Consider the following 21,844-nt stretch of genomic DNA (forward strand, 5'->3'; position numbering starts at 1 on the left):
AAGAGGGTTGCTATGGGAGTGTGTAAGGTGCACCAGCCAAGATGGGTTCCTAGAGAGTATAAAAAAGATTGAGAGGGTTAACAAGGAAGCTTGTGAGTATTTGAACAAGTGGCCTAGAGACTCTTGGAGCCGGGCTTTCTTCAGCAACGCACCTAAAATAGACAATATCTGCAACAATGCTTGTGAAGTCTTCAACTCAAGGATCAAAGAAGCTAGAGCCAAACCTATCATTACACTGTTAGAGGAAGTCAGACTGTATGCAATGAGGTCAATCTCTAGGAACAAAGTGAAGTTTAGTTCGAGCACTGGTATTCTACCACCTATACAGCGCAGCAGATTGGAAAAAATAAGGAAGGAGTCAAAGAGTTGGGTCCCGATGTGGTCTGGTGACTCTGAGTACGAGAAATTCGAGGTTCACGAGTGGCCGACTAACATGGTTGTTGATATGGGAAAGAGACTCTGCACATGTGATTTTTGGCAATTGAGTGGTGACATACTTTTACTTGTTTCTTGTGTTGTTATTTTTTTTTCTTGACTGTTGGCTTAATATTGGTAATCTTTGAACTTGTGATAATGTTATTTAGGGATGCCGTGTGTGCATGCTTGTGCTGCATTGGCAAGGGTTGGTAGAAGACCAGATAAGTTTTGTCACCAGTGGTTGACAATGGAAGCATATAATAACACATATGCCTTCCATATCAACCCAATTCCAGGTCAAGCCCTATGGAAAAAGTCACCACATAACAGACCACAAGCACCTAAATTTAAAAAGAAACTAGGTCCACTTATGAAAAAAAGAAGAAAGGATGTAGATGAGGAGCCAAGTGGGGGTAAAAATCAGAGGAAGAAGATGAAAATAATCTATCAAAAAGGTCACTGTCGTTATTGTGGTGAATCGGGACACACGAAGAGAAACTGTAGAAAGAGAGCTGCTGATGAGGTGGCTGCTGCTACTGCTAAGGCTGCTGCTGCAGCTAAGGCTGCTGCTGTCCAACCTCCAGCTGCTAATGGTGGTGAAGCCACCCTTGTCCCAGAACCCCCCACCGAAATTCAACTTGAAGTCAGTCAACCACCGTTGTCACAAACCGATGACTCTCAAGAGGTTCACAAAATTAAATCACATTTAATCTTATTATGTGCATGTTCTTCTCCACTTTTAGTAACTATTATACATGTCTTCACTAATAGGTCTTGCCTCCTCCTGTGAGGCCACCAAAACTGCCTCCCAAAAAGAAGTCATCCAAACAAGAAAAGGCAACTCCAGGAAGCAGCTTTCAAGCAGCAACCACCCCACCTGTTGCCACCCCACCAGTAACCACTCAACCCACAACTCTTCCTCCGTCTCATCCTATGCAAGGTGCATCACAGGGGACCGTAACAAGACTTTTTAACTTCATGAAGTTTGTTCCGAATCCTGGATTCAGACCACCAAGAAACAAAAAATGAAGACTAGGTTTATTATGTTTAGGAGAACATTATTTTGTTTAACTATTTTGATGAAGCAGTGTGCTTTCTGCATTTAGAACCCAACTGTTGGGAATATTTTTGTTCAAAACTTGTGTTCTCAATATGTTGAGAACTTCTGATATACTTGTAGAATATTGCCCTGGCTCTTCCTTGCCTATTTTGTATATGTTTTCTGCATTAATATATGATTATGGATTATGACCTCACTGAACTTGAGCTGTGCCATATTTTCTTTTTGTTGTTCTCTGATATGCCATTATGATTAAAAAAATTAGAGGATTCCATTAGTACTGCAGGAACGATTATTTACATATAGCCTCTGCTTTATTCAGATTTTAAATTACTCTTGGACAGTCATGTGAAACAGTTTAATCTGCATTCCTTTCAACCAAAATGACAAGTAACATGAATAGAACAACATATGCATATCACATGTCACTTAGTTTTTGGCTAAATACAATTGACTCTGCTGCCTATCCAACCTTAAGACAAGCACAACAACTAGCAGCAGCAGCATACATGTAAACAAGAAAATCTCCCCCATTTTCAGAAATCTAACTTCAGACTCTAGTCTTCCAAGTTTCCAAGCAATCTTCATCTTCCATTCTTTGCTGTCGTTTGAAGGGCTTGTTCTACCATCACATGTCACCGTATTTTCTTCCAGAATTTTATCCACCCAAAGAAACAACCCACACCACCTCTTACCTGCAGTCTAAACCCAGGAAAGTGAATCAACCAACTTTACCTCCAGATTTACAACAAAGGACATAATCAAGCACTTACATTGTAGTTTGGGCAACCCACAAACGCTGTCCTTGGATTAGAATCCGTCGCTGACCATCGCAGCACTGGTCTCGACCCGCATGCACACTATTCTGGCAGACGCGCATCTCTATTTCTATTCATTCTCCTCATGATGCTTCCAAACGATCTTGGGTTGTTGGAGCTCCCAGCTGCGTTGCTTGCGCTAGCCATAACATCTGGTGTTCGAAGATGAAGACAACACTAAAGACTCACCTCTGGTGCAATGGAGATGAACGGATAGTAGAGAAGAACAGCGTGTGCGATGGAGAAGAAAGGAGAACAGAATCAATTTGGGGGTTAGGGTTTTTAAACTAAAATTAGGGACCAAATTGACTCTAAAACGTTTACTTGGCCACGTCAGCTAGCCGTTAGGCTGCTAACGTGTCACCAACGACGCCAGGTCAGCTTTCTGGTTGCGCCAACTGGACGAAATTCACCGGAAGGACCACTATGAGTACCGGAGATCAACTTTAGGGACGATCTAAACAAATTTTTAACTTCAGGGATTACTTTGAGTCTCGATGATAACTTCAGAGACCACTTTGATGCTTACCTCGTTGAAGTTGGACAAAAGAAGCCTTGCACTTATCTCCGTATTTCTTTCTTTCATCTTAGAAAATAATAAGTTTGATGAGAGATTTCGGATATCCATTATTTTTTTTCTTCAATAAGCAAATAAACAAAATCAAAGGCTAAAATAGTAGTTTTTTCAAACCCTTAAGATCCTCATCTTTTTATCACTCGACCCTCTCTTTCTCATAGCCCCTATTAGTTTTGAAAATTGACAACTTACATTTTTATAAATAAATTTTTTTTATCTAAGAAATAAATTATTTTAACATGATAAACCAAAGCATTTTTTTTATATACTTGGTTATGGTTCTTATTCATGTTTATCTTTTGAACCGTGGTGTTTATATTTTTAAATTGTATTTGTTATCACATCATTTATAAAGTTAAAAGAAATACAATGTATTCTAAGAAGTGTTTATTAAATGGTATGCTAACATTCAAAGTGAATGTTTTGAAAAACAAGAATAGAAAGAATGAGTATCAATTTGGTCCTAATGTAAAAAGTTTCTGCAAATTATAATGAATTAAGAAAGGATAGTGATAGAATAAATAAATCTTTTATCTTTAATTAAAAAATTAAACAACAAAAATACTTTTACTAAGATAAAAATTGATCATTCAAAAGGACCGAAAAAAAGATAGTCAAAATAGAAAACAGAAATTTTCAATCCGTGCATTGCATGGGTCTTCAATTTCACTAATTGGTGGTCTTTCTATGCAGGGCTGGTGGACAGTTCAAATTCAAAGCGAAGTTTCAATGTATATAAAATCAAAGTACCAAGTAGAACAAGAATTGATACTATCGAAGTTTCTATATTTTGAATTGACAAATTTATTGTTCCTAATTATAAATATCATAAGACAACATTAACTTGTGCTTAAAGTAAATCCAAAAAGAGTCACCAAAAAAAAAAAAGTAAATCCAAAAAGGAATTTTGTTGTCTAACTTCAAAAATAACATATGCAGAGTGAGACACAAAAGTTATGATTTTTTTTAAATTTATAAACACGAGTACAATTTAATGAGACAATTTATACTCGGGCCTTACTAATGATGCATACACTAGACCTTAATTGTTCTTGCTCTCTACATCTCACACTTGCACTTGACTTACTCACTCACTGCTACTCTTCGCTTATCACTCTCCCCTTCACACTTCACAATTCACCTCGTACACACAATTCAAAGCTCCCAGTAGTATTTTATTTATAGGAATTTCAAGTCAATGACATAACCTCTTATAGTAATTCGAACTTTTTAGCCTATACACTACATAATGAATATAAGGTTTTCACAATCCTATAGCAAGAAGCTTCAATATTCGAATCTCATCTAACAAGATGTATAAGGTTAATATTTCTAGAATTAGTGGACTTTAAAGATATGTTGGAAAATACATACAATAAAAGAGTGGCATTATCAATTAGAGAGTGAAAATACCCACTTCCCTCTTAAAGTATTATCACAAGAAAAGGATGGTGGACGAATTATGGAATGGATTCCCATTATCAAATTCAATCAACCATGATTTTGCATTTCGAAGCATGATGTTTGATGAATAAAGAGCATTTCAGACGTTGGTGATCAAAGGAGATTCACATACTTAAAAGCAAAGAAAAAAATACTTGCTGCTTCCCCAAATCCTACCTGACATTTAAAATAATAACTACATTAGACCAAAAAAAAATAAATTCAACACAGACAACAATTGGATTGTGCTAGGTTTAAAACTTGGAGAAATATGTAACAGGTTTGTGTGCTAGTTGTATCCTAAACAATTGCACTGCCAAAATTTTAAAAAGAGATTTTGAAATATTGAACAAAGATCGATCTTTAATTAAATTCTAAAAAGAAACATGAGAACGGAGCTGGAAGAAAAAGCAACTTTGCAAAGATATGTTCATCATGTTTTTGAGATAAATAGTAGCCAAGTTTAAGTATAAGAAGAGAGACACTTGGTGTACTTTAGTTCCAATCGATGGCCATAATTTATAGTTATATCTCAAAACCAATTTCAAATTGCTAGCCACAGAAACAATGCCTCTTTCAGTCTCTCATATTTCACTTATTCAACCTTCTCAAATATTGTTCTCTGGAAGATCACTTAAAAAATTACTTCCAAGAAATGCGACACAGTCCAAAAGCAAACCAATCATTTGAAAAGTTTGATTGTGCAACCAAGAAAGTGAGGATTAAACTTCTCTTAGCCAATGTGAAAGGAAAACACACAATGAATAAATTGGAAACCAAGGAATGTTTGCTATTTACTGCTCAGATTATTTTAAAAAAAATTTCCGTAAAGGTAATCACTAGCCAGATTCAAAATAAAAAAAGTACATGGATGATCATAGTAATTCCAACTACACTCCCTAAATATTCTAAACATAAGAAATTAACCAATGACACAAGGTTATAATAAAATTTTGAGGACATAGGAATGTTTAGACTTCAGTAATGATATAGCCATGAATAGTCCATCATTCTTGACATAAAAGCAATAAACTTTTTCAGCTCACCTAGCTAATAGTTCATTCTTTGTCAATCCTTAAGTTCCATACTAAGTTTTTATATAGGTTGGTTTGAATTCTATATATTTATACTGCACAATCATGTATAAACCACCTTGTAAGCACTTGGCAGTCTAGAAATTCGTCCTAAGACAGAGCCTCAAATCAAATCTTACTCTAAACCTTAATAGGATGAATAAAAATCATAATAAAACTTTTCAACATAAAAAGAAACAGCTTTAGTTGAAAAACAATAATGTATTACCTTCTTTTATTGCTTCAACATGCCTCTAAAGATCATTTTACAAAGAAACTTCTCTACTTTTTCTTTTTCATTTTTCTCAAGAGCATGAACAATTGCAAAAGCAGTTATATCATCTAGAGCACGACTATTGCCATCCATTTGATAGCAAGCTTGTTGCTTTGTCGAACAAGCCCTCCTTAGTTCTTACACAGCCCATTGGTCATAGCATCAAATGCTTTCACATCTCGCCAACCTTTATTATGGAGAAGGTTGAAAACCTCTTCAGCAGTTTTATCTATCCCGTGATTATAGAATCCATCGATCAGTATGGTGTATGGCATAAGGACCAACCCCCCTTGCCAAAAATTTTCTGAAATAATTCAATTGCAACATCAAGATGACTACCTTTACATAAACTGTCCAACAAGATATTGTAAGTAATAATATTTGGGGACTGGCCTCTAGCATACATATCCTCAAGAAGATTTTGCACATCAGGTATTCTCCCTGATTTGCAAAAGCCATCAATAAGAGAATTATATGTTACAGTACTTGGAATCAAATTTCTCTGGGGCATCTCTTTAAAGAGTGTTACAGCTTCATCCAATCTTTTGTGTTTACAATATCCATTTATCATAATACTATAACTCCAGACACAAAGAGCCAGACCAATTTTCTTCATATCACCAAATAAACTTGCTGCTTCATCCACTTTGCCAATTAAAATGTATCCATATATTAATGTATTGTATGTGACTACGTCAGGCTTGATTCCTCTGTCCATCAACATATCAAACACTTGTTTGGCTTCTATTATTCTTCGATCTTTACATAATGCATCGACTAGAATGTTATAGGTACATACATCTGGGTTAATGTCTTTAACAACCATATCATTCAACAATTGAGTTGCTTCTTTTAAACGACCGGTACAACACAAACCATGCATCAGAGAATTGTACGAGACAACATCAGGATAAACTCCTCGAGAAATCATCTCTGAGAACAAATTTTGTGTCTCATTTACAAGACCATCTTTACGCAATCCATCAATAATTGTTCTGTACATTACTATGTTAGGCTTAACTGTATAACTCTCTAGCTTTTGCAAAAGCTCCATGGCGGCTCTTGCTTGCCCCATTTTACATAGACTACTAATTAAGATCCCATAACTAACCTCATCAAGCTGAAAACCTAGAGATATTAGTTTGTCATGAAACCGTAGGGCTTCCCTAACCTTGCCGTTTATACAGAACCCTTTGATGAGTGTGGTCAGTGTTATGATATTCAATTCATGACCCATCTTGATAATCTTGGCCAATGCAGAGAAAGCAGAATTCATTTGACCCAAATGGCAAAAACAATTGATCAACATGCTCAGACTAATCATGGAAGGAGCGATACCCTTAAACTCCATTTGTGCAAAAAGAAAAATAGCAGTGGGATATTCTTTCATGTTAACAACAGACATCAAAATCTTACCAAGTTCGAGTTGAGATGAAGTGCGGTGCTCATTGATGAGGCGAATGAAAAAGGCAACAGCATCATCAATGTTAGTGTGGAACCCAGAAACACTCTTCTTAGTGGTTAACGTTGCTGCCAAATGAGAGTCAGGTTTTGCATTTGAGGAAGAGTGAGAAGCATTACGAAGAGAAACAAGTTTGAGAAGGCCACATCTTCTGTTGTTTGTCATTGCAATTCGGCATGTTACTTACGGTTCTCTTTCTCTTCGTTTCTCAATAAGGTTTTTCCTGTTATGAAATAAAGTGAATGTGTTAGTTGGTGGTGCACATGATTTATCACATTAATTGAGTACATAGTTACCCACATTGCAGAATTGGAAAAGAATTTGACCCTACGTGTTACAAATTATTGTAACATTACTGCCTACAAGAGAAATATATATTGTGTTTATTTTATGTCTAACCTAATGGTATCTTTCTTGGATTGCGTAGGAGGAGTGGCATGAACACAGCATGGCAGAAAGAGAGAGATGGTGAAAAATTGAAAATACAATCATAGCTAACATTGATTAACAAACATAACTATATATATCAACAAAGACTAACAGCCAACAACATCACAAAATCAAAATCAAATTCATGAAGCAACATAGAATTTTAACACAAAAATAAATTACATTATTAGAAACATTATTAATTGGGATAAAATCAAATTCAAGAAGCAAAATGCCAAATCGATTCCCAATTGTGGGTTATCCCCGAGATCAATGATTATCAACAGTTCGTGGGTTATTCCCGGAATCAATGATTATCAATTCGTGGGTTTTTTTCCGTATTTAAAACCATTAATTAAAACAAAATCCACTTTCCATTCTTTAAATTTTCCTTAACTTTCTTAGACATTCTTTTCCCAAAAGCCTCAACCACCAAAATCGTTTCATAATCTCTACCTTTGAAATCTTGAATCAAATCTGTTTCAAGCACTTAGGTCTACCCTTAATACTTTTAAAAAGATACTCACTTTTTAATTTTATAAACAATTCTTTTTCTTAAATAAATTAAAATCGAAACATAATTCTTTTCTATATAAATCGAACTCAAAATAGTATAATTCTTTCTTTAATAAATTCAACTCAAAATATAATAAATAAAACCCAAAACAAAATCTATTATTTTCAATAAATTCAAAATCAAATAATATAATTTCCCAAATCTAAATTTTTATAAAATAATTTATAAAATCTCAGCAGCACCTCCTCTAAAACTCGGACTTAACCACCCTTACGGGTTCCCTTTTTCTTAACAATTGACCAACCTTTTTCTCAACAATTATCAAACAGACAATTCTCAATCAATCAGACATTCACAATTCATAATAATTAACAAATCAATCATATTCTGCAATTCCCACGTTTTCCATCAATCCAACTCCAATCTCATCAATTCATAATTACTTTTTACATACCATAGAATCCTTTTAAAATTAAACTCAATCAACTAGTAATCCCAAAAATCAGCCTTCCATAATTCTAGTTATTTTAAAGTCATTTACTCTTTAGCAAAGTTACTATTTTGTTTTAAAAATCAGATTTCAAGAAACAATTCAATAATCAAACTTCAATCCTTTAACAATTCTCAAAATTAATTCCAGTTAATCATAAATCAACATTAACAGCTATCAGAACACCATCAAGCAAACCAATCACAAATACAACCACAATCCAAACTCAATTCCTCAATTATCAAAACGTCAGATTTTCAATAATTAACTCATCATATTTCAATTTAATAAGTAATATCAAATAAATCACCATTCATAGCCACATTTCAACCAATTCTCATCAATTAGTCACAACTCAACAAATTTTCATTATGACTAGCTAATAATCGGAATTTTTAGTATTCCCAAATAATCAAGAAGTCAAACACAAACACATACTCTAAAAGTAGCTTTTTTTAACTTTTGACTTATGAAAAGTAGTAGTATTAATGTCTGGTGCAATTTTCAAAACCAAATTGTAACTTTCTAAGAAGTTATTTTGGAATTTATAGAGAAGTTAAAAAAAATGACTTCTCTCATAATACTTCTACTTTTCATTACATTTCTATAAAATAAGCACTTTTAGAGTTAAAAAACTAAACACAAAATAACTTATTTATAAGTTACTTTTAACAGAGTCATTTATTGTTTAAGTTATTTTATCAAAATGAGCTTAATTAAGTTGATTACCCAAACTGGGCCTAAATTCAGTCACAAGTCCAACTCAAACTTATCATTCAGTCATTCCAAACAATCACAAATTATTTGCAATTACCCACTAGACTTCCGTGGCATTCATAAATTAAATCAGTTAATTTCAAATTAAAATCCCCTACCTCAACTTTCGAATTTCGCAGAAACTGAATTGAAGGCGCGGTTGCAACGTGACGATTGGCTAAGCCGCAACCAGCAACACAACAGCTTCATTCTTTACACAACCAACGAACCTACCTCCAATGGCGACGGCAGCGGAGTAATTCACAGTAACAGGTTTATTTAACATAAATACTTTAACGACAACCTTCATAGCAGGAACAGAATAACAGAAATAGGGATAAACCTCACCAGGATAGTGACGGCTCCAACGATAGTTCTCCGGCGATCAGAACGGCGACAACGGCAGCGGACAGCTCGACGGCAGCAAGGAGGTACGGCGGCGAGGTGGCAGCGCTGCTTCTCCCTCACGAACTCGTCTCTTTCTCCCCCTCCTCTGCTCGCGATTCACGGCGGCGGCAGAAGCTTCATCGACGGCGATGTAGCAGCAGTGACGGAACGGCGATCTCCGACGGCGAGCTTGGTAGCGACCAGGCGCGACAGGGCTGGCGGCGTCCTCTCCTCCAACGCGTTTCCCGTAGCGGCAGCTCTCTGTCTCAACGTCTGTCTCTCTCCTGCGATGGCTTGGCGGTGACGCGATGGCGGTGGCGAGGCGGCTGGACAGCGGCAGCAGCGTGGCACATCCTCTCTTCTAATCGCAGCTCCGTCCCTTCGCTCGTTGGTTCTCTTTTCTTTGTTTCTTTCTTACTGTTGCTGCGTTGGGTTAGAGAAAGGGGAAAAGTGTGTATGGTGAGGGAGGTCAGGGTTAGGTTACAAATTTGGGAATTAGGTTTCTGATTTTTAATTTGAAAATTAGGATTAAAAATTATAAATTTTATAAAAAAATAAGAATAGATATAATAAATATTTTAATAAAATTAAAGAATAAAATAATTTTAAAATTAAATATATTCTATTAAAGATATTTAAAAATTTTATTTATCAATATATTGTTAAATTTAATTAATTATTTTTAATTTAAATTATAGAATGGATATATTAATTAAATTTTTATATAATATAATTTAAATTTAAAATATTAATTATTTAATTAAATTATATATTTTTTATTATTTTTTTATTACTAGAACTTTAATTTCAATTTAAATGAACTAACTAATTACAATAAAATTTGTATATAAATATTAACTTATTTAAATTTAAAATATTTATAAAAAAATAAATTTAATTATTTTTAATAAATTAATTTTTAAGAATTCAAATTAATAACATAATTTATTTATAGTAAAATTTATTTAGATTAAATTATATAATTCTTTCATTATTTTTAAATTATAAAATAATCAATTTTAATAAAATTACACAAAAATATTAATTAACTTAAACTCAATATTTATAAAATTAATTTAATTATTTTTAACAGATTATTTTATAAAAATGAAAAACTCAAATTAAATCATAAATTATTCATATAAAAGTTATTTAAATTAAATTATAAAATTTTTTTATTTTTCAATTATAAAAATTATAAATTCAATTATTCTAAATATTCAATAAAAATTATATAAAATTTTAATTAATTTAAACTCCAATTATTATAAAAAATTATATATAACTCCTAATTACTTTTAAATTTAAAGTATCATAGAGTTTTATTTAATTATTTTCAGTAAAATAATTTTTTTAAAATAAAATTTTCAACAAATATAATAAATTTAATTATCCAAAAACTCGGAATGTTATAGGCCTAACGTTGGAACTTGGCCACTTAGGTGCGTATTGGCAAATAGGTTCCCATTTTTTGTCTGTTTAAAATTTTAAACGACAACCAATTTGCGTTAATCAACTCACTCGTCCACTTAAACAAGTATTGATGGTTCAAATTTTGTCTTATACATGCAGTAATTCATTGGCCAATGACAAATTCTTAAATAAAAACTCAGATCTACGATGAATTAATTCTTATCCTACTAGACTAAAGGATACTGTGAGTAACCAAAAACTTTAAACCACATAGTCTAAGTTTATTTTTTTTAAAATAAAATAAAATAGTTCGCCCGTTTCCCGCAGGTTCAATCATTGTTATCCAAGTTATATTAAAAGTAAATATCATTTTTTATCGTTCATTATTTGGCCAAAGGATAAATCGTTTATTCATAAGTCGAAAATCCTTAATTGACCCTCCAATCATCTGACTTAAGCAACTTCTGTAACCGGTTGCCAAATGGTAATATATTAACATGCCAGATAGTACATGGATGTCGGATTTTTTATTTTAACAAATAAATTAATTATAATAATTATTAAAATAAATAATTTAAAAAATATTTACCGAAATAAATATCATTCTCTTATTTCGTTTACATTATAAATGAGATAATTTTGCATGTATCTCGTTTACGGTATAAACGAGATAAGACATGTGGATGTAACACGTGTATATTTCGTTTGCAGTGTAAACAAGATATACTTATCTCGTTTACAGTACTCGTTTATACTGTAAACGAGATACGATAGAACAAATTTTCAGCAGCTATAAAAAATATGTGTAACCCTTGGCATTCTCCACACACATTTCATATCTATTTCTATCTCGTTTTTCTTACAAAAATAAGGCAACAATAGCCAGTAATAACGTGTACATAGTTGTGTGTGTTTACCCCAATTGTCGTATGAGAAATGGCGACAATGGGGTGATATTTGAGTGTGACAATCTGATACTGTTACAGACTCAGCGTGTAAGTACGTTGTCGAATTTGAAGAGTTTGATATTGAACAACCTCGGTGGTACAGTTGCGAGGGAGGTGGGAAGGGTGGGCATAAGTTGCTTGCACCCATAGGTAATGGAGTTTACTGATTTCGACTATTTCGGCTTGTACGAGATGATCGACCTCTCGCATCACCACCCATTCATGTCGCCATTCCAGTGGAGGAGGCGGAGGAGGGAGACAAAGAGTCAAACGAAGAATACGTGGTGGATAGTGCCAATAGTGATTCTTCTGAAGAGGGCGAGAAGGATGAGATTGTATTGGAGACGCCCATTGAGGCTGCGGCACGCCATGTCTTGCCTCCACCCCACCCAATTCTGGCGCTGTTGGCAGTACCAAGTCACTATCATAGTTTGGATCTGGACGCCATGCATGAGAGGACTCCGTTTCAACACGGGAGAAGAGGATTACAACCTAGACGGTGGGGTAAAGTTTCGGGTCGATCACAGGTTCAAATGCCGAGAGGTAGTGCTGCAGGGTGTGAAGAACTATAGTATTCGCAAGTCTACTGAGTACCGGGTGATCGAGTTGAATTGATTAAAGTAACATGTGCACTACTGTGTGGTGGTACCTACCGAAGCCACAGAGGCACCCCCGACTGGCTCCCCTTGTGTGCGTAGCTCTAGGTGGTACACCACGTCCTACAGGGTGATAGTGGACTCATTCCACGGGAGATAAAACGTGGTCTTCGGACGCCATCGCTCCACGAATGCCATAATAAGGGAATTGTCGAATGTGAAATCTCTGAGGGGCACCGTGTCGCCGAATCCAGCCTCAACCAGATACGAGACGATGGCGTCCGGTGGAGGAAGGGTATGACTCCCTCGTCGAGACAGTAGAAGGCGAGGCCTCTGAAGAAAAAATTAGTTCAAAATTATAAAGAAATATTTTGAAAAGTTTAATTGGATCTTCGACGTTTAACGATTCTCGTATTTTAAAACTTTTAAATAGGCTTCTATATTCTTCCTATTAAATTCTGACACTATTTTTAAGTAATTAAAAACTTTTGTAGTAGGATCTTTTTAATATAAAAAATATTAAAGTTAAATAAATATTTCTTTTTAAGTCAAAGATATTTCTAATTAAGAACATGTTTACATTTTTAATTACTTGTTTTTTAGACAAATATTACTCTATTAATTTTAATATATTTGACACTAAAAAAATCTAACTAGAACATGGAGTTCCAAACTAATAACTATGCAGTAATAACCTACCACAATTAAATAGAGTTCCAAATTTCTACAAGTAACCTATTCCTAACACTACAAACTATATTCTAGTTCTTTGCGACTACGCTAACCATGGGTACATACAAAAATATATCTATACGGAATTGCACAAAATTCAACATGAAAAAACTAACCTCAAAGTCGGCTGCCCTGGCGTAATGCGAAGCCTCGTTCAGCCTGTTGATATCTCCACATTACCTACTGCGCGCGCCATCGTCATATGTATTGATAATATGCTTAGAAAGGGGTAAAAGAGACTAGAAAGGTGTTGAAAAGTTTAAAATGGGACCCAGTCAAAGGTTGTGACAACATATATTTAAAGACGTTTCCCAGCCTTATCTCGTTTACACTATAAACGAGATAGGCCTCCACATATCTCGTTTACAATATAAACGAGATACGTGCAAAATTATCTCATTTATAGTGTAAACGAGACAAAAGATGGATATTTATTTCGGTAAATATTTTTTAAATTATTTATTTCAATAATTATTATAATTAATTTATTTATTAAAATAAAAAATCCCATGAATACCACATAGAAATAACTTTTAAAAATAAGGAATAATAAATCCTTTAAAAATTTAAAATTCTCTCTCTCTTCCCCAACTTAATGTGCTTTCCCTCTACTTTCTTTTCTTAAACTTCTCTCCACCAAGAAGTTATTACTTGACCATAAAGTAATGTACCAAAACTAACCATAAAAAATTATAACCCTGACAAATTTAAGCATAAAATAATTAAAATTAACTTGTAACCATAAAAGAGTTACTCTTGACAAATCTATCCAAATTCTAAAAAATTATCTAAAATTTCCAAACCACCCTTCTTAACTTATTCTCCCATATTCTAACCCTACTGCACACTTGTAACACCCTAATTACCCTAAACCTTATCACGCGCCGTAAAGTAAAGGTTAATCAAAGGTTACGATAGTTCTAAGCTTATACATATGATATATAGAAGGAATTTATAATATCTAGAAACCCGATGAAGAAATATAGCTCAAAATAGGATTTCAAAAGCGCAAAGCGTACTAACGAAATTACTAACTTGAAGAATAAGAAATAGGTATAGAATAACCATGCATCATAGTATAATAGTATAATATCATAGGAAGCCAGTCACGACTCGCGGAGTTTAAGCCGGCTAGCCATATACAGACCATGTATGAAAATAGATGGTAAAAATAGTTTATACAAATTTTGTTCTCTCAAATACATGCCTCTAGGAGAAATAAAGTACAAAAGTGAGAAACATATATAAAATAAACCAAAGGACTACACAAGGAATCCAGATCCTCTGCTCCTGTCACCAACAGACAACTTACTGAGGTGGGTTGCGACCTGCATCTGAAAAATACAACAGAAATATGGTATGAGAATCGGAGGTTCTCAGTATGGTAACAGTTCACAGTGATGTAGGATATAAGACCCCGGGACGCCAAAGGCAATCCTAGACTCCACATCCATCACAGGAATTCAAACTTACAGCAAACTAAACCAAAACATCACAATATGTAATTCCTTAGCATAACTTAACCTTAGTACTATAACAGGGTAATCTATCTTAGGGAATTTCTACTCTAATCAAACACCGCTGTCCCATAGCCTTTACCAACCGATCCTCCATGCGATCCCATCACCACTGCCTTCCGAACCTCCTCAATCCCCGTAAAAGCACAAATATATACAATACAAGTAAATCACAAGTAGAGGCATATACAAAAATTAATACAAGTAGCAATTAGACATGTTAAATAGATAGGAAAAACAATATCAAGTCGGTAAAGCATACAAACAGATAGAAAATGCATATGATGAATGCCTGCCCTACTGCCAACCCGATATATCTCCATGGAGATGTCGCCCTTCGGATTCATGGTGTGGGAACCCCCGAGATATAGTGCTCGGATCACTATCCAGGATTTTACGCCTGTACGCTCTGATGATCCGAAGGGATGTGAGCAGGATCTATTGCCACCGACCTCACATCTAAGCGCAAGCGGGATGAACCACCGCCTTTACACCGCCGCCGCTACCTCGACAGGCGGGATCCAACCTCGGCCCCTGCCAGGCGCATAGTGTCTCATAATCTCAATAAAAAGTGATACATTGGTTTTCAAAACATTTTTAGCACAAGATGGATCAATTGCCTTATCCAGAGTCCTCGACTCTTTTCAACCACTGTTCTTTCACATTTCATTTCCTTGCTTTCCCATCTCATTCATCAACCATTCATCACACCATCAAACTTTTTCCCGTACAACAGAAACCTAGAACTCCGTTTGCTAACCTTTTCCAAATATTAGTGTCTAAAACCCTTAAACAATTTCCCAGGTTTGAACACCCAAAATATGCCCAAAAGTCTTAAAAAGGTGTTATAGAAGATTACAACCTTGTTGAGGAGATAGAATAGTTGAAAATAAAGTAAAATTTGAAAAACAGAGCGTGTGCGTCCGCACAGGGTGTACGTGCGCACGCCCAGGAAATTTTTAAAAGTGTGCCTACGCACACCCCAGTGCGTACGCACAGGTACCAAAACACAAAGGGTCTGTACGCTCAGACAACTTGTGCTTGCGCCCCCAACAGACAGTTCTCCCCAACGTGTGCGTCCGCACAGGTTGAAATGTTTCCTTAGATATGTGCGCGCACAAGCTGTGCTAGCACTGCCACCAGCATGCACTTCCCTTCCTGTGCGTGCGTCTGCACAGGTCAAAATTCTCGCAGGGTGTGCGTGGGCACAAGACTGTGCGTCCGCACATATCAGAGAACTCAAAATTCTGTAACTTTACAAAATTTTTGAGATTTTCAACACCAACTTTGAATGATAAAAAACTTTCTCTACAAAATTCCAAATTTCACAAACTTTATACCATTTTAAAGGATTTTTAAAGATCTTTAATTCTAAACAAATTTCAACAAATTTTGAAAATCGAGGCAGAATTTATGATCATACAAAATTCACTAAAATTCCACTTTTACCCAAAATCACAATTTTCACAATTCCTTTATAAAACACGACCAAACTAACCCAAACCACTCCAAAACTCCAATTCTCATCAAATTCAACACTCTATGACATATTTCACCAAGTATACCACATTTTCCCTTATCCACAACATCAATATCAATATAACTCATATATCCAACTTCATTAATAATTTTCCAACTATATTACCAATAAATTAACACCAATATCACATTTATCAACATAATTCACTACTTAACTTTACAAATCATTCATCCTCAACATATCACTATTAATCATCATTATCAACTCAAAGATCATTATTTCATTAATCATCATCATACAATTACACCCAATAACTCATCAACCATCCAAAATCCAATCATATCCTATGGGTCACTAGCCTAAGTGTCCATGAATATTATATACTACATAGAGAAAACCGAAATCATACCTTGGCCGATTCCCAAAATGAACCAAATGAGCTTTCAACCAAAATTCGACCACCAATGTAGTTCCAACAAGCACCAACAAGCTCCAAACTCACAATAATCAAGCTATATACATATAAATCACCACAAAATCAATCTAGGACTCAACATAAATCAAATTTCACAAGGGTTTAGCACCTCTTACCTCTCCCAACAGATTTGATGGCCAAAATCCAAGGTTAAGCAAGGATTAGAGCAAATCTAAACATCTAAAATCACAAAACCCATTTAACCCAAACCCTAACAAAACCCAAAATTTTGGAGAGCATAATTTGAAGGATTTCGAGCTTACCTCTAGAATTTTTTGGATGGGTTTTGTAGAGCTCTTCGCAAGAAACGTGTAGCTGCTGACGGCATGCAAATCGGAGCTCTAGAACTCAAGATATGAGCTTGGGAAGATGGAGGTGGTTAGGGTTTTCTTCTTCCTCTCCTCCCTCTCTCAAATCTGAAGTGTGAGTGTTTATGGAGGCTAGGGTTCATTAAATGAACCTTTATATATGTTGGACTTGGGCCCAACTTAGGCCCGGTTCAATCCATTAGCGTTTTTAGCCCGTTTTGTCCAACTTCGAGCCAAACCTTTAAAATTAACACCCGGTTTTCTATGTCCAATGTTTTTCTAAGGTTTCTAACTGTTTCTACTTTTTCTCACGCAGCACCGGGCATACTTGAACCGGTTCAACCGTCAGTTTGCGATTTTTTACAGTTTTTCGCAGAAAACACATTTTCTGACTCGGAAATACCCACTGAGTCCAAAAATGATGTTTAAAACAACAAATTCTCTCTAACTTTTCGGAATCAAATTTGGGCAATATAACCACTTAATTAACCGATTTGATTTATTGCAGTTCTTACATTTTTCCCACCAAATAAGAAATTTTGCCCTCAAAATTTGAATTACCTGAGAAAAGCTCGGGATAGTCCCTTCGCATCTCGGATTCCAATTCCCAAGTATGCTCTTCGACTCCTGCTCACTTCCAAGCAACTTTAACCAACTGAACTTCTTTTTCTCGTAACTTCTTTACACCGGTGTCGTCAATCCTCACCGGTGTCACTTGGAAAGTCAAGTTTTTTCTCAACTCGACCGTCTCAGGCTCCAACATATGAGTCGCGTCTGACGTGTACTTACAAAGTTGTGACACGTGGAACACGTCATGTAGGTTAGACAGGTGATGTGGCAAAGCCACTTGGTATGCCACCGGCCCGAAATGGCTTAGGATCTCAAACGGTCCTATATACTTCAGATTTAACTTCTTGGTCTTGATTGCCCTTCCAATCCCAATTGTGGGTGTAACACATAGAAACACATGCTCTCTCACTTCAAACTCTAACGGTTTCCTTCTCTGATCCGCATAACTCTTTTGTCGACTCTGAGTAGTCAAAATCCTTTCTTGTATTTTCTTAACCTTCTCCGTAGTCTTTGCTACCACATCTGGACGCAATACACTTGCTTCGCCCGGTTGATACCAACAAAGTGGAGACTAGCACTTCCGTCCATACAAAGCCTCATACGGAGCCATCCCAATGCTCGCATGAATGCTATTGTTGTACGCAAACTCCACCAATGGCATGTAACGGTCCTAACTTCCGGGTTGGTCCAAAACACACGCTCTCAGCATATCCTCCAACGTCTGAATAGTCCTTTCCGACTGTCCATCTGTTTGTGGATGATACGCCGTACTAAGACATAGCTTCGTATCGAAGGCTCTTTGGAAAGCTCCCCAAAATCTTGAAGTGAATCGGGGATCACGGTCTGATAGTATGCTCAACAGCACACCATGCAATCTTACTATTTCCTTTATATACAACCTTGCTAGCTCCTCCATAGAACAATTTACTCGAATAGGTAGAAAATGAGCAGACTTGGTTAAGCGATCCACGATCACCCAAATCACATCAAATCCCAACCTAGTCCTTGGTAAACCGGTCACAAAATCCATTGCAATTACTTCCCATTTCTACTGAGGAATTTCAAGTGGTTGAAGCATTCCCAACGGTTTTTGATGTTCTATCTTCACCTTCTGACACGTCAGGCACTTTAAGACATGTTCTGCCACATCCTTCTTCATACCAGGCCACCAGAACATAGTCTTTAGATCATGGTACATCTTAGTACTTCCAGGGTGAATAGAGAATCCGCTTTTGTGCGCTTCTCTCAATATATCTCACCGCAACATCCTCACATCCGGTACAATGACTCTACCCTTGAATCTCCATAATCCGTCTTGATCCCATGATACCTCCATTGCTTCTCTTGTTCGATAGCTGGCAATACTTTTGGTAACACGTCATCGTTCTGATGAGTCTTCAAGAGTTCAGATTTAAAGTCACTTGAGATTTGTAACTGATTTAAGCAAGCTCTCCTAGCATCTTCACCAATATCCAGCTTAAGATCCACAAACTTCTCCATTAGCTCCTCTTCCTTGATTCTCATCCAGGCTATTGTCAAGGACTTATGACTCAAAGCGTCTGCTACCACATTTGCCCTTCCAAGATGATAACTCAAATCAAAATCATAATCCTTAAGCAATTCCATCCACCTCCTTTGACGCATATTTAGCTCCTTCTGATAAAAGATGTACTTGAGACTCTTATGATCAGAAAAGACGCTAAACCTCACTCCGTACAAGTGGTGTCTCCAAATCTTCAATGCAAACACAATCGCCGCTAATTCCAAGTTATGAGTTGGGTAGTTTACCTCATGCGGTCTTAGCTGACGCGATGCGTAAGCCACCACATTCTGGTGTTGCATCAACATGCAACCCAAACCCTTCAAGGAAGCATCACAATACACTTCAAACGATTCATGCGGTTCCGACAAGATAAAAACAGGTGCTGAAGTTAACCTCTGCTTCAAAGTTTGAAAACTCTCTTCACACTCCGACGTCCAAACAAAAGGCACTTCTTTTCTTGTCAACTTTGTCATCGGTAGCGCAATCTGGGTAAATCCTTTGATAAACGTCCGATAGTATCCGGCTACCCCAAAAAACTCCTAACTTCCGTCAACGTCGTTGGTCTTTCCCATTCCATCACCGCTTCTACCTTAGAAGGATCTATCGCTATGCCTCCCTTGCTTACCACATGACCTAGGAATTTTACTTTCTCCTTCCAGAACTCGCACTTCGACAACTTAGCATACAACTTCCACTCCTTCAAGATTTGCAGCACAATCCTCAAGTGCTCCTCATGTTCTTTCGCAGTCTTGGAGTAAACTAAGACGTCGTCTATGAAAACCACCACAAACTTGTCCAGAAAGGGACGAAAGACTCTGTTCATGTAATCCATGAAAACAGCAGGTGCGTTTGTTAACCCAAAGGATATCACCGCAAACTCGTAGTGTCCATAACGTGTTCTAAATGCGGTCTTGGGGATGTCATCCTCCTTCACCCTTATCTGATGGTAACCGGATCTCAAATCAATCTTGGAAACACTCCAGCTCCTTGCAGTTGATCCATCAAGTCGTCTATCCTTGGCAGCGGGTACTTGTTCTTCACAGTCACTTTGTTTAGCTACCGGTAGTCCACACACATCGCATTCCTCCATCCTTCTTCTTCACTAATAAAATTGGCGCTCCCACGGCGATACACTCGGTCGAATGAACCTCTTGGTCAGAAGCTCTTCTAACTAAACCTTTAACTCGACTAGCTCTTTTGGAGCCATCCTATACGGTGCAATCGACACTGGTCCGGCTCCCGGCACCAGATCTATCGCAAACTCAATCTCCCGTTGAGGTGGGAACTCAGGGATATCTTCCAGAAATACCTTCAGAAAATCTCTAACTACCAGAATCTGTTCTAAGACTTGGGTATCACCTGAAGCATTAGCAGTTAACAAGATGTAACCCTGATACTCTTTCCCACTACAGCGCACCACTATAGAGTTTAGGTAGTATCCCGCGGCTATTATTGCTCCACTCTCTCCTTTCGGTATAAACCGAATTGTCTGCTTAAAGCAATCCAACAAAACCCGATTCTTCGACAACCAATCAAACCCCAAAATCAACTCCAACCCAACCATAGGTAAACAGATCAAATCCTATACAAGATCTCTACCCTCAAGCTTGAAACCTACTTGCCTACAACCTGATCTAGTCATAACTATCTGATGTGGAGTATGTACATGTAGATCAAAAGGTAACTCTGACACTTTCAAGCCTAATTCCTCAACTTTAGCAAACGAGATAAACGAATGCGATGCTCTAGTATCATATAATACAATTAAAGTCTTATCACCAAATAAACAGATACCTCTCATCAACGGATTCGCCTTGAAAGCATCCTTGGTATTCACAGCAAATACTCGCCCCTGGTACTGGCTCTGACCCGCACTCGGGTTCTTCCCACGAGTGCAATCCCTCGCGATATGACCAGGCAATCCACAGTTGGAGCACCCACTCTGACTTCCTTTTCCCTTGCGACACTGAAACTGATCATGAGTGTTCTTCCTGAAACCTCATTGACCTTGATGCGCATATCCTCCTCTCTTAAAGTTTTGACTCATTGGATGGTAATGCTTGCCACGTCCTTTGCTACTACTTCCTCCATGAGTATACTTGGATGCAGGCACAGTCTTGGCATACTCCTCCACCACCCTTGCTTTGTTCACCAAGTCGGAGAAGACACAGATCTCCATAGGAGCCACAGCGGTCATAATGCTATCCTTCAAACCCCTTTGGTACTTAATGCACCTCCAACTCTCGAAGGTCTCTGGGTCACCCTGACACACCCGAGAAAACCTACAAAGCTCTTCAAACTTGTTGGTGTACTCAGCCACAGACATGGAACCTTGCTTCAGTTGCATTAGCTCCATCTCCTTCGCTTCCCTTACAAACTCAGGGAAGTATTTCCTGTAAAAGGCCGTTCGGAACACATCCCACGGAACCTCAGCATTCTGTAGCTGTAGCAAACGACACTCTACTTGCCACCAGGGCTGGGCCTCTCCTACAAGCTGATAAGCGGCAAACTCCAGATACTGATTGTATGGAACATGCTGCGCCTGTAAAGCACGCTCCAT

The 21,844-nt window shown here is 36.8% G+C and overlaps 2 protein-coding genes and 1 long non-coding RNA gene across 9 annotated transcripts; all 3 read right to left on the reverse strand.

The window, feature by feature from the left end:
* Positions 1-1,824: 1,824 nt before the first annotated feature.
* On the reverse strand, positions 1,825-2,421 carry LOC140178408 (uncharacterized). Its single transcript, XR_011871599.1, has 2 exons — positions 2,251-2,421; positions 1,825-2,179 (listed from the first exon to the last, which is right to left on the reverse strand). It is a non-coding gene; the product is annotated as an uncharacterized lncRNA (long non-coding RNA).
* A 1,596-nt stretch (positions 2,422-4,017) lies between these two features.
* Positions 4,018-10,220, reverse strand: LOC112738085 (uncharacterized). Of its 7 annotated transcripts, XR_011871592.1 has the most exons (5): positions 9,665-10,220; positions 9,436-9,546; positions 7,079-7,347; positions 5,618-5,966; positions 4,191-4,492 (listed from the first exon to the last, which is right to left on the reverse strand). XR_011871592.1 is itself a non-coding variant. In XM_025788375.3 (3 exons), the coding sequence occupies exon 3, from the start codon at positions 7,287-7,289 to the stop codon at positions 5,919-5,921; it is 1,371 nt and encodes a 456-aa protein (XP_025644160.1). In that variant the 5' UTR covers positions 7,290-7,347; positions 9,436-9,546; positions 9,665-10,220; the 3' UTR covers positions 5,591-5,918. The 7 variants fall into 7 exon arrangements, 1 of the variants encoding a protein (XP_025644160.1); XR_011871589.1 differs by having other exon boundaries at positions 4,018-4,492; positions 5,618-7,347; XR_011871590.1 differs by having other exon boundaries at positions 4,018-4,492; positions 5,618-7,347; positions 9,436-9,550.
* Positions 10,221-20,455: 10,235 nt separating this feature from the next.
* Positions 20,456-21,844, reverse strand: LOC140176562 (uncharacterized). Its single transcript, XM_072208087.1, has 3 exons — positions 21,384-21,844; positions 20,873-21,275; positions 20,456-20,773 (listed from the first exon to the last, which is right to left on the reverse strand). Exons 1-3 carry the CDS (start codon positions 21,842-21,844, stop codon positions 20,456-20,458), a joined length of 1,182 nt encoding a protein of 393 aa, XP_072064188.1.

The sequence above is a fragment of the Arachis hypogaea genome, chromosome 2 (assembly GCF_003086295.3).
Source record: "Arachis hypogaea cultivar Tifrunner chromosome 2, arahy.Tifrunner.gnm2.J5K5, whole genome shotgun sequence".
Taxonomy (NCBI): Eukaryota; Viridiplantae; Streptophyta; class Magnoliopsida; order Fabales; family Fabaceae; genus Arachis; species Arachis hypogaea.

Coding starts and splice junctions, on each gene's coding strand:
- LOC112738085 (XM_025788375.3), bottom strand. CDS start 7,289: ATGACAAACAACAGAAGATGTGGCCTTCTCAAACTTGTTTCTCTTCGT.
- LOC140176562 (XM_072208087.1), bottom strand. CDS start 21,844: ATGGAGCGTGCTTTACAGGCGCAGCATGTTCCATACAATCAGTATCTG. Junction 21,276..21,383: donor AAGACTGTGCCTGCATCCAA/GTATACTCATGG, acceptor ATGAGGTTTCAG/GAAGAACACTCATGATCAGT. Junction 20,774..20,872: donor AGCTTGAGGGTAGAGATCTT/GTATAGGATTTG, acceptor TGCTTTAAGCAG/ACAATTCGGTTTATACCGAA.